We start from the raw sequence: 16873 nt of genomic DNA on the forward strand, positions 1-16873 counted from the left end.
AATTAATTAAATTAAATTAAGGTAAATGACACTTATGTGTTTACGTTAGTGTTGTCAAATAATTATGTAAGCTACTTACGTAAATAAAACTTACAGGTGTGATTGCAGCCTAAGATGAAACATTTCTTATGGAAACCACTGTATAACATAGTATGTCATTATAAAAAATGTATCTGCAAATAAATAATTTGAATTTGTCGTTGGCTTTGTGTCTTTTGAGCCTTACGAAATCTCACGCATCAGAGGTCAATGGAAATATGCTCCGAATTCAAAGCGTTTGAAACGTTAGGCTTTTAAGCGTTTGACGAGTATTACTGAAAATCGAACCCCACTTGAGAGCCGTTTACAGCGAAATGTTTGACGTTTCAGCTGTACCGAGTGACCACTTTGCTCGATGCCACTCGACGAAAAGGTATTTACTTTATACCTTTACTTTTTGTCCACGCTTTGTTGTACAGTCAGCAAAAAAGTTTGCACCCGCCAGTACAAGTGACTATGGACGGGTGCAAACCTAGCTTTATTGCTGACTGTACAAGAGCTGTACAGTCCAATCGTCATCATCATGATCAGCCCATCGCTGGCTCACTACAGAGCACGGTCTCCTCTCAGAGTGAGAATGGTCTTGACCATAGTGTACCACGCTGGCCAAGTGCCAATTGGCAGACTTCACACACCTTTGAGAACATTCTGAAGGCGTATAGGTTTTTTTTTTTTTTCTTTAAATCTGGCTTTACTCTGATTAGCCAATGTCAAGTTTGTAGTTATTTTCAAGTTATTGAATCTATACAAGTATGGACTCCGTCTGCGCCGGCGCCAGCCAACATACGCGCGGCGCCCCTTTAGAGCGCTTCCCAGTCAGTTCCACCACCAAAAAACACCAACTAACACAAAAACCAGCCACTTTTAACAAAAAAAAAACACTCCAAACAAGCACAGCACGCGCGCCAGCAAACGCCGTCACAGACGAAGTCCGGCGTATAGGTTTCCTCACGATGTCTTCCTTCGCCGTTAAAGCAAGTGACATTTAATTACTTAAAACGCACATCGCTCCGAAAAGTTAGAGGTGCGTGCGTGACAGTCCAATGAATACGTATATTACTTTTATCCTGGAAAATTACGCAGGATTTTGAAAAACGTAAATCCACGCGTACGAAGTCGCGGGCGTCAGCTAGCTAATTTTAATTTCAAAGATAGTAATAGACTCGTAGGTACAACAAAGTAACTAACTAATTGTGAACAATTAAGACATTAGACGGCTCATGGACAAGGACGCGAATCACGAAACTACGACTTACGCGACAAGACCAATTAGTATTGCTCCTGTCAACATAACAACTCAATGAAAGCAGGTCAAGTGCGTGTCAGAGCACGCATAAAGGTAGGGTTCCGTAGCCATGATATACTTGGTATTGCTAAAAACTTTGGCTGTCATTATTTCTTGAACGGTACTTTTTAGGGGTCCGTACCGCAAAAGGAAAAAAGAAACCCTTATAGGATCACTTTGTTCTCTATCTGTCTGTCTGTCATGTCTTATGTCATGTCATACTTCCTGTTGACCTAGAATCTTGAAGTTTAACAGGTATAGGTAGGTCTTATAACACGAGTATAAAAACCCGTGAATTTGTGGTTACATCACAAAAAAAATGTATTTTGGTCAAACGAAATTATTTTTATTTCTTAAAATTAAATTACAAAAGGTTTTTTAAGTAATCGCTACTGAAACACTAACAGGAACAGTTTCAGACTAGCGTTTTTTTCGCAAATAAGCTCGTTTTTGTGCGTACGTACCATGCGCACGCCTTTTGTCGCACGTACATCTCGTAATGAGCGTAGAATACATAGAAATAGAAAAAAATATTCAAAAATCCTTTTACAAATACTTTTACATATTGGTATGGATTCACTCACTAGCGTAATATGGGTTTGAGCGAAGATGCCAGCGATCGCGTCTGATTTATTGAAGCGCGAAACGCTGTGCCGAAACGAGCATAGCACGCGCAGAAAAAACGCTAGTCTGTAACTGCCCTAAAATGGCACAAATAATTACAATAAAAAATCTTAACTTTTACTTCACATTATTAGAAAACTGTATGTAGATGAGTTATATTTTTATTGGAAACCAGATAAATCAGTGCAGATATTTTCTTTAAAATATTTAGCAATAATTACTAAGATTATTTGTACAAAGGCTAGCTCTGTTTAAGTGTATTTACATGACAGGTGGTTAAAGTTACGTTAAGGTTAAACTATGACAATCAGTTAAAGGAAATATATTCAGTAAACTATTCATTGTCTCTACCTATTAGTCATGCTACTGGACTTTCGTCAGTTTAATTTAGTTGAATCAATGTTAACAATTAAAACAAAATTGGCATCAAGTTACCTCCAAAACGGAGCATTGCTACATTAATTAACAAACTTTCCATGTCGTTTCAGTTAGCCTGTACAAACTTTTGCCTGCAGTGAACAGAAAATTATTATCCTTGTCAAAAGTTACCGCGCCAATCGAGGGTATATGGGCGACTCTCACAATCCTAGACTCCGCTAACTTAGGTTCGATTATAACTTGATAGACGCCGTCTATCCACCAAGCGTAGATACCATCATGATTATCCATCACTAAACCTCTAAAAAAAGCATTGTTAGACAACCACATCGTCTCGTCACCTCTCTTCACAAACAATCCGTAGAAACTTAGGAAAACAATAACATTATACTTGTTTATAACAAACATTTTAACAGGCATAAAGTCGAGTAATATGTCGAAAGTGTCGCCTTTTTTCCTAATAATTTTGAACTCTCCATATCTAACGAAATAAATGTTGTCTCCCTTGTAAAATAAACTCATCACCGTGTCCCCTCGAGAGCTGTACGGCGCCACTCTGTTCAGTTTCGTGTCCAACACGTAAACACCGTCGCTGCCTCCCAAGTACGCCAAACCGTTAACCTGATCAAGATCAAAGGTACCGAAGTTCATGATTTGTTTACCTCCCGATATCACACTGCTGTTACTCGGGTCATCCAAATTGATAAATCCAATTTTATAGTACTCTTCATCTTCGATCTTCGGCTCGAAACTGTAGTATAGCATATTAGTAGCTCGCATTACGCCTAACTTACTTACGACTACAGTCTCTCTAAATGGAGCGTCGAGTTCCAAGAGATATGAAACGTTGTAACACTTCGCGTTTACTTTGATACATGTCGTGCAAATGTTTTCAAGCTCGTCGGCGTTTACAAGCACAGAATCAAATGCAGTGGAATTGACAGTATTCACTTCAGCAGAACTGTTAGTGTCGGGTTCGGTAGATCTCACGGATGCTATGTACATGAAGAGGACGGTGAGTAGCATCTTTGTACCTGGAAAAGAGAAAGAATTGTGAAATTTTCGGCAATTTCTCCTTTCTAATCTTAGAAGAACTAGATAAAAACTAGAATACCACTTCCAGGTTAGCCCGTTTCCATCTTAGACTGCATCATCACTTACCACCATGTGAGATTGCAGTCAAGGGCTAACTTGTATCTGAATAAATAAATAAAAAGAAGGCAATAAGTAGATATATTTTGGATGTATAGATATTAATCCATAAGACACTTTTTTGGACGTTTCGAGAACAAAAGATTTAAGAAGTGGAGCCATCAATAATTTTGATAATTAATTATTTTATAATTAAGAAATGTAATTTAATGTGACTAGTTTTACTATTAAATGATATAACAAGTTGTATGATAACATATTGCATGCTTATAAGCAGAATTTGGCTGTAAGCTTTTTGTTTTTGTAACATTTCCACTGTTTACCCATATTCGAAATAAACAAATTTGATCTGATTTGATTAATCCTCCTAAAGGAAATATTTGGTTAACGAAACGTGGTATTTTGCGCTTTTATTGTACCTATTGTGCACGAGCACAGACGGGACTGTATGGAATAAAACATCATTTTAATATTTTTAGTAAGTAGAATATTAATTTAAAAGGCGATGTAAAATTTCTCATGTTAAATTATAAAATGTTTCAAGAGTTAACTCGCGTCGAGCAACGACCTCTGCATGCCACTCGTCATCTCGACAGCTTACAACTTACCTGCCAACATAATACTATAATTAGGGTTCCGTAGCAAACAAGAAACCCTTACCCCTTATACATAGTTTCGACATTCCGTCTGACAGTCCATCCATCCGTGGCTTACCTCAGAAACTATCAGTATAACCAGAAAGCTATAATTTGAAATTGGTATGTGAACTGGGTCTAGAAACTGCATTAATTTTTTACCCGACTACAGCAAAGCCAAAAGGAAGGGTTATGATTTTAGCAGTCTATGTATGTATGTATATAAGTTTGTACTTATGTGTTCCACCGTAGCGCCTAAACTACTGGGCCGATTTTGATGAATGAGGTATCAATCGATTGGTTATTATAGTTCGGGTGATATATAGACTACATTTTATACGAAAAAAAACGACCTGACGGATGTTACATCCAAAAGTGGAAGTCTCCAAATATTTTTGCTATTGTATCGAGTAGGATATCGAATGAAAGAGGAAATAATGCTGAGTTCATATAATCACACAATACCTATAATTTTACGATGTACGTAAAACTGTGGTATAAATTTAAAATACACCGAGGGACAGAAAACAGTTAATCCCCCGACCCAAAAAGAGGGGTGTTATAAGTTTGACGTGTGTATCTGTGTATATGTCTGTGGCATCATGGCTCCTAAACTAATGACCCGATTTTAATTTAATTTTTTTTTTGTTTGAAAAGTGGCTTGATCAAGAGTGTTCTTAGCTATAATCCAAGAAAATCGGATCAGCCGTTTGAAAGTTATCAGCTCTTTTCTAGTTATTACTGTAACCTTCAGTTGTTGGGGGTGTTTTTTAATTTACACGTGTACTGTATCTATTGCTATCTATCGACAGTTCGCGGGTTTGAGTGCTGTATATAACTGTATCTTTTTCTAGATACGTAACGTAGTATCAAGGATTATGTATAGTACCTAATGAAGAAGGATTGTCAGTACGAAGCTGGAGCGGCAGGCAGGCAGGATTACCTCAACAGGGCTCCGTCCGTCACTTACTCCACACAATCGTAGCCAGTATTTGAATATTAAGCAACCAAAGTCTATGAAATTTTACATACATATTCTAGAAACTAATATCTGTGGTGGTGCCTGTGGTGTTTTAGATTTTTCTAAAAATGTGTAGTTTTAAAATTACAGGGGCTCAAAGATTTGTATGTGAATTTTTAAGACTTTGAACTCGAATATTTTAACGGAAATCTGGAAACCACAGGCATAACCAAAATTCCATTGCGTATGTTTAGTTAGTATTCCAATGAGAGACGAACTACGTTTGTATGGAGCGAGTGACGGAGAGACCCCTCTTAACTATGCCTCTCTCACCGCTCACAGATTCTGTCTGACTATCAGATGTTAGATAACCACATATAACGGACAGTGGATACGGCAGATTACAGTTGCTTTCAAAATCGGAATACAATTTTCCCACGGAGCTTTTAGTTCGCATGAAAATCGGATCGCACAAGCTCGAACGGTTTCCGAGATTATACCTTTTAAAATAGGCACGTGTGCGTGAAAAATAAATGATTTTAGAAAGCTAAAACCCGCTAAGCTAGCTAACTATACTTGGGCACTTAAAACTAATGCCATTTTACCGTACGATACCTACATTCCATTCCTGATAACCAAGTATTGTGTGTCCTTATCTAATTTTCATATTAATGAGTATCTTAATTATGTAAACTGTAATCATATTTGTATCTAATTAACTTTATAAGTTGTTTCAGTCTGTGATACTTCTCAATCTAAACTTTACTTTGAACTCAATGAAATCTAATTAATAGAAGCGCGGTAGCCTGAGACCTTTTCAAGTTAAAATTATCTATTTATTTATATGTATAAGTCTATGATTTCGGCCGGTGATGGCCTAGCGGTTAACAGATGTTTGGGCTTCTATTCGAGAGGTCAGGGGTTCGAGGCCGGGCACGCACTTAGGTAACTTTTGGAAGTTATGCGTGTTTTAAGCAATTAAATATCAGTTTTTATCAAATCTCATGTTAAACCTCACAAATCGTGTGAACAAGCCCTTGGATATAATGCATGTCATATTCACATAACAACCACAATATAGATCGAATAGGATCGTGTTTGAACGACCTTAAACTGGCTAGATCAATACATTCGTTTTACATTTGAGCATACTAGTGGAAAAAATTTCTATACTGCCCATGGTATTTATGTATGGTAAGGTATGGATTTCTGTGGCCCATGGTCTAACCTGGTGGTAGCTTTGGCTGTGGTTAGTTAATAGTTACCACTCTATCGTCTCTACCGACAAACACGTGCCGCCAAACGATTTAGCGTACTTAATCTATTCTGAATAAATTATTTGACTATAACTTTGTATAGTGCAACGGGTGGGGTTTTAACCGCTGACCTTTTGGGATTCAGTCCGCTCCTCAACCGTTGAGCTATTGAGGCTCTATGGATATTTGATCAGATAATGTGGCTTTCACGCTATGATCATGTGGTTCATGCATTTTGCATGTGCATATTGCTTTGTTACAGAGAAAACCTTATTTGCCTCGATCCCGCACACGCTTTGAACTTTCAAATTTTACGACATCGTACAAAATAATAATAACAAGATAAAGTTGAAAACTAAATCCCGACTGCGATCCTCTTAGTAAACGCTGAAATATTATAATAAAATTGTTTTTCTGTCGCTTGGTATATTTTAATGTTGTAGTACATTCATATTTATGAACTTAGAATTTTCTCCTCTTTCATTTGACACCCCACTCGATACAATAGCAAAAAAAAATTTTTGAGATCCCCACTTTTTTTCATGTAATATCCGTTTGGACAATTTTTTTGTATAAGATGGCCTATGTCACCCCGACCCTTACGACGAATCGATTGACACCTCATTCATCAAAATCGGCCCAGTAGTTTAGGCGCTACGGTGGAACACAGAATCTGGATACAAACATACATATCCACATACATACATACATACCCACATACATACATAGACTGCTAAAATCATAACCTTTCCTTTTGGCTTTGCCGAAGACGGGTAAAAACTATGTTTCGCAGATCACTACGATTATTTATCTTCACCGCCATGTTATATTAAGGGAATATTGCCAGCGAAAAACATTTATAGGGTCCCGTACTCGAAAGGTGCCAATGGGGCCTTATTACTAAGCCTCCGCTGTCTGTCCGTCCGTCAGCGGGCTGTATCTCGTGAACCGTAACAGATAGAGTTGAAATTTTTACTTTATGTGTATTGCTTTTGCTTTTAAATATAACTTTTTGTTTGCCTAACTTTAGTCTGCCAATCCACACTTGACCAGCGTGGTGGACTGTGGCCAAACCCTTCTCATTCTAAGAGGAGATCCGTGCTCTGTAGTGAGCCGACTATAGATTGTTGATGATGATACCGTTTATCCCTTGACGCCCAAAGAGGGGTGTTATAAGTTTAACGTATATCTACAGTACCTGCCTATGCAGGAATTGCTTCTACTAAAAGTTAGAGGTGTGTGCCCGGAATCGAACCCAGAACTCCCGAATAGGAGGCGGACGTTTTAACAACTATGGTATAATCCTACTAATATTATAAACGCGAAAGTTTATATGTATGGATGGATGTATGGATGTTAGTTACTCTCTCACGCAAAAACTACGAATTTGGCTGAATGGAGATAGATTATACGCTAGATACATACATAGGCTACTTTTTATCTCAGAAAATCAATGAGTTCTCACGGGATTTAAAAAAATCTATATCCACGGGAACGGAGTCGCGGGTATCAGCTAGTAATAAAGTAAATAAACGAGAATTATAAAAATACCAACCAGTTAGAAAGCACATTATCCGCACATCGCACCACAACACAATCTGCCGCAGCTGGCGGTGCAGTGGTACCACCGCTGTAGCTACGTGCCGCTCGAGAGCCACTCCACACTCCACTACCACTCACCACTACACCGTCACTGGCTGACGAGCTATACCGAGTGCGGGAAACGACCACATCTGCGACTTGACATGTCCCTTTTTACCCGACTGCGGCAAAGCCAGAAGGAAAGGTTATGATTTTAACAGTCTATGTATGTAGGTTTGTATGTTTGTGTCCAGATTCTGTGCGTCAAAACTACTGGGCCGATTTTGATAAATGAGGTGTCAATTGATTCGCTGTAAAGGTCCGGGTGACACAGGCTATACTTTATACGAAAAAAAAGACCGAACGGATGCTACACCAAAAAAAGTGGAGGTCTCCAAAAATTTTTTTGCTATTGTATCGAGTGGGATGTCAAATGAAACAGGAGAAAATTCTGAGCTCATGAATATTTATGAACAACAACATTAAAATATACCAACTGACAAAAATAATTTTAATCTAATATTTTTCCAACAAGAAAAGTAAAAAAAACACGCATATTAAAGTATAAAAAGTATTTTTTCTAATTTAAAAATGGCCGCCATATTTAATTTTTTGAAATTTTATATCCAGGGTCACTCGGGATTATCTAAGAATTCTAACGATACCTCATACATCCAAATCTGTTCAGGCATTTAGAAATTATGCTGCGATAAAGAATAGAATTGAATTGAATAGAATAGAATTTTTTTAAGTAGACTTTTACAAGTGCTTTTGATACGTCAAAATAATTTACCACTGGTTAGGAATACCTTACATACATTGTAACATATATGAACCCTAAAAATATTACTTAAACTCCTTTTTTTTGGGCTCTCTTGTATAATGCAGCTAACATAAGAGTTTTCAAAAACTGATGTTTCTAAAGGAGAACGCCTTTGTACATTCGACCAAGACTTTGCTTTCGCTGTCAACTTTTTCCTAAATTACCACGATTTTTACCTAAGCACCCGCTATTTTTGCCCGGACCTAATCTAAAAAGCTAATTACGTACGTACATAACCTAAAAATATATTATACTCAAGACTCAAGACAAAAAGTTGTAAAACATAAACCCGCCAGTGTGACCAAACACTAACAACAGTTCCGTGCGAGCAACCATTAATAAAAACCCGCATTAAAATTACATAATACAATTGAGTGTTACGCTGTGTACGTTTACTCACTAACCGGCGGATCCTTGAAGACTAATCCGTCACTTGAACCGGGACTAGATCAGGAACCGCGTAACCTAACCCACTCTAACGACTAGCGAGCCGCCCCGACTTCTCACGGGTAGCGCCAACTATCTAAAGGTGTTTTAATTTCCCGGTGGATTTTCCAAAAACTTCTAACAAACCTTCTCCTAACAAATACAAAGTCACACATTTTGATAGATTTTTATAATTCGAGAAAGAATTAGATAGCTAAGTATTCAGAAGTAACGTCATTCATACTATACTTAATATTATACATGCGAAAGAGTGTCTGTCTATCTGCTACGTTCTCACGGCCCAACCGCTGAACCGATTTTAATGACATTCGGAATACTTTTCATACTTTTTATCCCGGAAAATCATAGAGTTTCTACGGGATTTAAAAAAAATCGGAATCCACGCGGGCAAAGCCGCGGACATCGCCTAGGTTGATTATAAATTACATTTTCGGACGAAATCGCACGCAAAAGCTAGTCATTAATAAACTAACATCATCATCGGCTTGTGGACGTCCATAATTGTTGGACATAGGCTTTCCCAAAAGAGCGCCACCACACCCGGTCCTCAGCCTTCTTCATTCTCGCCAGCCGTTTTATATCGTCGATCCATCGTGCTGAAGGGCGTCCCACACTATACGCGGTCTCCACTCAAGGACTTTCCGGCTCCAACGGCCATCGCCTCTATGACAGGCATGGCCTGCCCACTGCCACTTCAGCTTGCTATAATAATAGTTTGGGCTATGTCAGTGACTTTGGTTCTCCTGCGGATCTCCTCATTTCGGATCTTACTCTTCAGGGAAACTCCTAACATAGCCCTCTCCAAAGCTCGCTGAACAACTTTGAATTTGTGAACAAGGCCGTTTGTCAGTGTCCACGTTTAAGCACCATAGGCGAGGACACACTGGTCAAAGACTTTTGTTTTCAGGCACTGAGGAATTGACGATGAGAAGACTTGACTTAATTTCCCAAAAGCTATAAACTAACAAAGTTAATGAAGTAAGTACAATACTCGTATCACGTATCCCCACTAATTGGCACGTAGGCCACTTCCTACGCACTCCAATTTATTTTTCCCATGGTAGGATGGATCTCAATGCTAATAAAACACTTCAAAGCTAATCGCTAGATTACCGCGCGACCTTGGCGAGAGGTAATTACCAATGACTCTCATCCCGAAGGAAATTAAATGCTTTAAACAAACCGGCCACGCGAACTGATTAAATGAAGAGTTATATTATACTAAATACCTTCTTGCCGGGACCTGGTTCGAGATGACTGCTAGTCCAAAATTTCACGGCCTCCTTGGCGCAGTAGTTGTAAGCGCCGAATTTCTAGATTCCTGGTCTGGTCCGGTGGGAGGCTTCGGCGGTGGCTAGTTACCACCCTACTGACAAAGCCGTGCCGCCAAGCAATTTAGCGTTCCGGTAAGATACCGTGTAGAAACCAACGGAGTATGGGCTTCATGAAAGCTGCCATAACCCTTCCAGGTTAGCCCACTTCATCGGTTACCGCCCGGTGAGATTGTAGTCAAGGGCTAACTTGTACCTGAATTTTTAAAAAATCTTCAGTGCTGGAAGACCACAGTCTTCGAATAAAACGTGATGAATGGCATACGAATTCGAGACATGGTCGCTAACTGGGCCTCATAAGAAAGCTTAGAGTCACTCAGTGGGCGATGGAGGGAGCTATGCTTGGAGTGTAGAGTACGTGATCAAATCACACTAATATTATAAAAGGGAAAGTTTGTGTGTATGTATGTTTGTTACTCCTTCACGCAAAAACTACTGAATGGATTGGGCTGAAATTTAGAATGGAGATAGACTAGCATATAGGCTACTTTTTAACCCGGAAAATTAAAGTGTTCCCACGGGATTTTTAAAAACCTACATCCACGCAAACGAATTCGCGGGCATCAGCTAGTGTATAATAGTTTTTGATTTATCGTGCAAAATGTTGGAAAAAATACCAGAGTACGGAACCCTCAGTGCGCGAGTCTGACTAGCACTTGGCCGGTTTTTTGTCTTTGCCGTAGTAAGGGGAAAAATCAGGTCGAACCGTCGCGCGTCGTCACTTTGCTCCGTTATTTTTTTTTTTAATAAAGAATATTAGCCACGTTAAAATGTCTAATATTCCCCTTTCCTATCCAACTAAGCGTCAGGCTTGTGCTAGGAGTAGGTACGACAATAGTGCAACGGGCGGGGTTTGAACCGTCGACCTTTCGTTTTTCAGTCCACTCCTTTACCGGTTGAGCTATTGAGGCTTAGTAATTAAAAAAAATTTAAAGGGATTGGAGGACAAACCAACAAAGAAGTACGACATTAGCATTTATAATATGGGCAGTGATGGCGACATGGGTTGGCGCGGTACCACGGAAGCGAACCATTTGCGGTAAACGCTAAACATGACATTAGCATTAGGTCAGTAGTAATGGCTGTCCCACGCACTATGAGTATGAGTGATACATTCTTGGTCGTGAACAAATGTGTGCCAAATGATGGAATGACTCAGAAATCAGAATCACTCACCGTTGAGTCAACAAGTGACTAGATACTGTAGATAACCAGTAACTGGGAGCAGGCACAAGTCATTTTAATACTTCCCGTGGAAACTCTTTGATAACAATTATATAACTATACATAATGTTCGTGAATCTATTACATGACATTACATATTTTAAGGCCATAGAGTAGTTTGTGCGACAGTTACTAATTCGTATTGTACCTATTTCGTGATAGACGCACAAGCTATTCCGGGTTTTAACCATCGATGTTTTTAACAGATCAAAATTTCACGAACGTTTAAACGGCCAAGCCATATTTTTTTAACCAAGATGTAGGGTTTGTAGAATCAGAGCTTGTATAAGTAGAGTTATTTGTTATTTATTGTTACAAATGTGATAGGTACAGATAAGAGCACTTAAGATAATATCTTATGTGCTGGCCATGGGACCTATCCCAAATCCGAAGTATATATTATATACTTGGGATAGGTCCCATGGCCAGCACAAATCTAAACTCAGCTAGGGGCTTGGCTCTACTAGAGATCTCATAACTTTTTAACAGTGAAAAGTGAAAACATTATGAACTTGTGAGTCTTGGCAACCTTTACATTAAATGTTTTTGGTGCCATACGGTTTTCATATTAGTTATAATAGGTATTATTCAATATTGCAAAAGGCATTCATGTCTAGATTTTGACTACAAAACAGGTGGGCTCCCCGTGCATAGTCCCCGTCACTAGTTATATGGATAGTTCCATATTTACAAACATTCAAATCAATGTTTACAAAGTAGGTACTATGTGTTCATTACTCAGAAAAAGGTTAGAATTAATTAGTGATGATAATGATAAATATTAATGAGATTGTTATAATTATATATTCCCAATAAATATATTATTTGTATTAGGTACTAATGTATTAATTACCTAAGGTAAGATTGTAGGTACATTAGTTGTTACATTCATTGTGTTTAACCCCCGACCCAAAAAGAGGGGTGTTATAAGTTTGACGTGTGTATCTGTATAACTGTCTGTGGCATCGTAGCTCCTAAACTAATGAACCGATTTTAGTTTAGTTTTTTTGTTTGAAAGATGGCTTGATAGAGAGTGTTCTTAGCTATAATCCAAGAAAATCGGTTCAGTCGTTTGAAAGTTATCAGCTCTTTTCTAGTTACTGTAACCTTCACTTGTCGGGGTGTTATAAAGTTTTAATTTACACTTGTACAGAATTTCAGTCACTCGACAACAGCTATGAAAGTACAACAATATATTCAGCGTTTTGTGAAATAAGAAATACAGCAGCACAATCAACCCCCCACTCAATGCCGGTGGCTGCAAATTGCCATCATTCGTCTCCGGCGGATTGCGCGCGTTATTTCTTAAGCCTCTTACGAGATATGTAATGTACGTGAGAGCGGGAGCCTGTAAAAACTGGTCAAGTACGAGTGTGCGTGCATAAGGTAGGGTTCTGTAGACATGCTAGTTGATAAAAACTTTAGCCAAAACCTTTTTTTCCAAAACTGTCTAGAAACCTCATAATAATTTTGTAAAAAATAGTTTTTGATTTATCGTACAAAATGTCCCTTATCTCTGAAGTTTACTAATAGAAAAATCTGACATAATTATGGACAATACAAGTTTATGCAAATTTTACAAAAAAAAAAAAATCAATGCTCTAACGTGCTCTCTATTGTGCTGCTCTAACTGTCATAGGTTTTTTATATGTCAATAACAATACACCTCTACGAATAGGTTGGTTTTGCGATTCGATAACAAAAGTGGTTCTTACCGTTTTACTTGTTTTGTAGTACGGAACCCGCGGTGCGCGTGTCTGACTCGCACTGGGCCGGTTTTTTAAAAGAAAATATACAATATAGCAGTAACAGATATCAATAACTATATTACATACTACCTAGTCTATATAATTTCGAGTACGAAGCATGATGATTTATTTATAAAAGGGTGACCGAGGATCTAAGAGCGAGTGGACAAATTATATAAGTTTCCTTGTTTCACCGCAGAACCCTAAAAATATTTATTGTACCAAAATCTGAGCCAGGTTCCATCCCGAACTTAATAGAATACTTTGTGCCGTTTCTCCCGCGGGCGGAGTGATTTGTGAATTGTAATTTTTGAGATAAAAAAGCTTCTTCGTTATTTACTTTATTTAATAAACTAGGTAGATGTGTTTTTGATGTGTTATTATTATTGAACTTTATTATCATCATGTCAACTCAACGCAGGGTCTTCTGTTCTCTCTGAAGTGGGATTAGGCTATAATCCACCACGCTTGGTAGAGCCTAGTAGTAGTGTTTGTTTGTGTAGTCCACGAGGACAAAATCGCTGGTGAGTATATGCTAGTCCATACTAATATTATAAATGCGAAAGTGTGTCTGTCTGTCTGCTACGTCTTCACAGCCCAACCGCTCAACCGATTTTAATGAAATTTGGTACAGACTTGGGATACATCCCGGGGAAGGACATAGGCTACTTTTACCCGGAAAATCAAATAGTTCCTACGGGATTAAAAAAACCAAAATCCATGCGGGCGAAGCCGCGGGCATCCTCTTTGTCAATAAAACTTGACTCCGCTGTGTCTACTCTTACGACCCTCAGCCCTTTGCGACATCAAATTCGCATAGCTTTAATTTCAGCAAGAAAACAGCGAAATTCCGTCGCCCGAGATAAATTCCCGACATAACGTAGTGCAACTTCAAACTTCGTTACATTCTCGTGAGCTCTCTGAAATTCCAACTTTAACATTTTCCTTTTAGCCACCTTGTCCGCGTTTTTTAAAGTTATATTATGAACGCCATTCATTCTTATTATGCGGAATTCAGTTCTGAAGTTTCATTTAAAATTGCTTGCATTAGCGGGCGCGACTCTAGAAATATAAATTCGGAGTAGGTATAAACAGCGAAGGCTGTGTGGCTCGTAACCTACCCGGTGTCTTTTGAAGCCAAAATTTAGGAGTCTGGTGTGGTGGAAGGTTTCAACCGTGGCTGACTTACCGCCACGCCCGTCGCACAAAACCGCAGGCGGTGCGGTGATATGAATCATGTTAAGGTACGTTACGGTACGGTACAGACATAAAGACATACCTACTTAGTTTAGTGAGATGTTCACAACTGGACATTGGTTTTTATTATATGGTCGGTATTATAGGGAATTGAGTATTGAAACTGGTCTCTTGTAGGGAAGATACTTGACTCTAGCAAAAAATATTTCGCAAACGGATCCTTGAATCGAAAAACCAATCAAGGTGCAAATCGAACTCGCACACTTAAGGGTTCCGTTCCGACGTTCAAGCTTATGTACCTACTAATTAGTTTTTGTAATTTAGGTACATTTGAAATTTTAAAAGTAGGCGTTATTTTGCGGAAGTCCATGATATACGAGTACCTACCACTTATGCTTTGCAATTAGGCATTGTAAGGTCTAGATCTCCTGAGGATGCTCCGGTGTCGGGGCGAAACATGCGTCGAATGATTTTGGGATTTGTGTGGTGCTGCGTGGTTGTGGTGCGTATGTCTTGCTTGGTGGCTGGCTTTTCCTGCATCAGCTGGAGGGCGGGCGGTGCATGTTGCACCATATACAGGTTTGTTTGGTTTAGCGGATTATAGCAAATTAAGCTTTTGGTTCCTTGTATACTTGAAATTTTTATTATTTGTTGTTATAGCGACAATAGAAATACACCTTCCGTAAAAATTTCAGCTCTCTAACGGGTTCACGAGATACAGTCCGCTGACAGACAGATGGACGGACGGACAGCGGAGTCTGTAATAGCGTCCTTAGCGTCCCTTGATACCCTTCGAGTACGTAAGCTTAAAAATGGTAAGATTACCAACAATTTGAAGGATCCGTAACTAAACACGATGAATAGCATATTGCGCGCAAATCAGTGAACGCCAATGGCACCACAAACACCGTCGATGGTTGCCGCCGCGCCGCGCCCAGCAGCGCGTGCTTCCTGAGGTAATTACCCTGTTTGATCTGCCTCCATGCGGGCGACGAGGCCGGCAAACATCGGTGTTACGGACCAACTCCGCACGCTGTGTAAACTTGACAATACCCGGGTACAGAATTCAAAATAAGTCTCTGGGTAAAATAACAGTAAAGGAGTGTTGGACAGACAGACAACGAAAGCTTGCGAGTTGGTACTAATAGGGTCCTTAAGAATCATTGAATCATTTAGGTATTCAAATTGATTATCACTGTACCTACCCAAGAACACTATATTTTAATAATATACCTGCGATTGAGTTACTAAGAATATTGGAAAAAAGCAGGCGTTTTTTCGGAATTCCATGATATACAAAGAATTAGAAGCTTAGTTTGCTATATAATCCACTAAAACCAGACCAATCTGTATGGTACAACTTGCAGTATCCGTCTACCCTTATTTAGAGTCCGGGTAGAGTCGACTCTGTGTAACTTCCGCACTTTGCTCGTAACATCGTGTTTATCTCATCCAACGGATCGGTAATTAGGGGAACGTTTCACTTTGATGGCGTGTTTAGTACTTTATTAGAACAATGGCGTGACATGGGGATTTTTTGGAAACAATGGCGTTTTAGGAGCATATCAATCAAAAGTCAGTCATTTATTCAAATTGGGCACTATTGTACACTTTCTGATTGTCAAACAACGATGTGGTGGTGATGATTAATTACGTTAACATAAAACTAAAGCTATGAGGGTTCCAAACGCACCCAAGTCTGCGAAGAGCCCACAACAAACTTAGTCGGCCTCAGCTGTCCTTTGAGCATGAAAGTATTCATTTATCATAGTGCTATGAGCCGTGATAGCCTAGTCCTAGTGGTTAAGAAGTTCGCCTGCTATTCGGAATGTCGGGGGTTCGATCCCAGACACGCACCCAAGCTATTTGGAGTTATGCGCGTTTTAAGCAATTCAATAACGCTTGTTTTAATGATGAAGGGAAACATCGTGAGGAAACCTGCATGCCTGAGCGTTCTCCGCAATGTTCTCAAAGGTGTGTGAAGTTTTCCAATCCACACTTGGCCAGCGTGGTAGACTATGGCCTAACCCGTCCTTTAAGATAGGCGGCGATGGGTCGCCGGCTCACTACAGAGCACGGCCATCATGATGAATATGAGTTTAGAGAATTTTTACACATTATGTGCATTGTGTTATTAGCCGCAATATGCAGGTAGGTACCTGAGCTTTGTAAATTAAAATCAAACACATCAA

General features: G+C 39.1%; 1 protein-coding gene across 3 annotated transcripts; it reads right to left on the reverse strand.

Annotated features, from left to right (window-relative positions):
- Nucleotides 1–1660: 1660 nt before the first annotated feature.
- On the reverse strand, nt 1661–13487 carry LOC123876214. 3 transcript variants are annotated; one of them, XM_045922396.1, is made up of 2 exons: nt 13452–13487; nt 1661–3360 (listed from the first exon to the last, which is right to left on the reverse strand). In XM_045922396.1, exon 2 carries the CDS (start codon nt 3350–3352, stop codon nt 2411–2413), a length of 942 nt encoding a protein of 313 aa, XP_045778352.1. In that variant the 5' UTR covers nt 3353–3360; nt 13452–13487; the 3' UTR covers nt 1661–2410. The 3 variants fall into 3 exon arrangements, with proteins under 3 accessions (XP_045778352.1, XP_045778353.1, XP_045778351.1); XM_045922397.1 differs by lacking the exon at nt 13452–13487 and adding an exon at nt 11689–11729; XM_045922395.1 differs by lacking the exon at nt 13452–13487 and adding an exon at nt 7886–8016.
- Nucleotides 13488–16873: the final 3386 nt, after the last annotated feature.

Source organism: Maniola jurtina, chromosome 21 (genome assembly GCF_905333055.1).
Source record: "Maniola jurtina chromosome 21, ilManJurt1.1, whole genome shotgun sequence".
Classification (NCBI taxonomy): Eukaryota; Metazoa; Arthropoda; class Insecta; order Lepidoptera; family Nymphalidae; genus Maniola; species Maniola jurtina.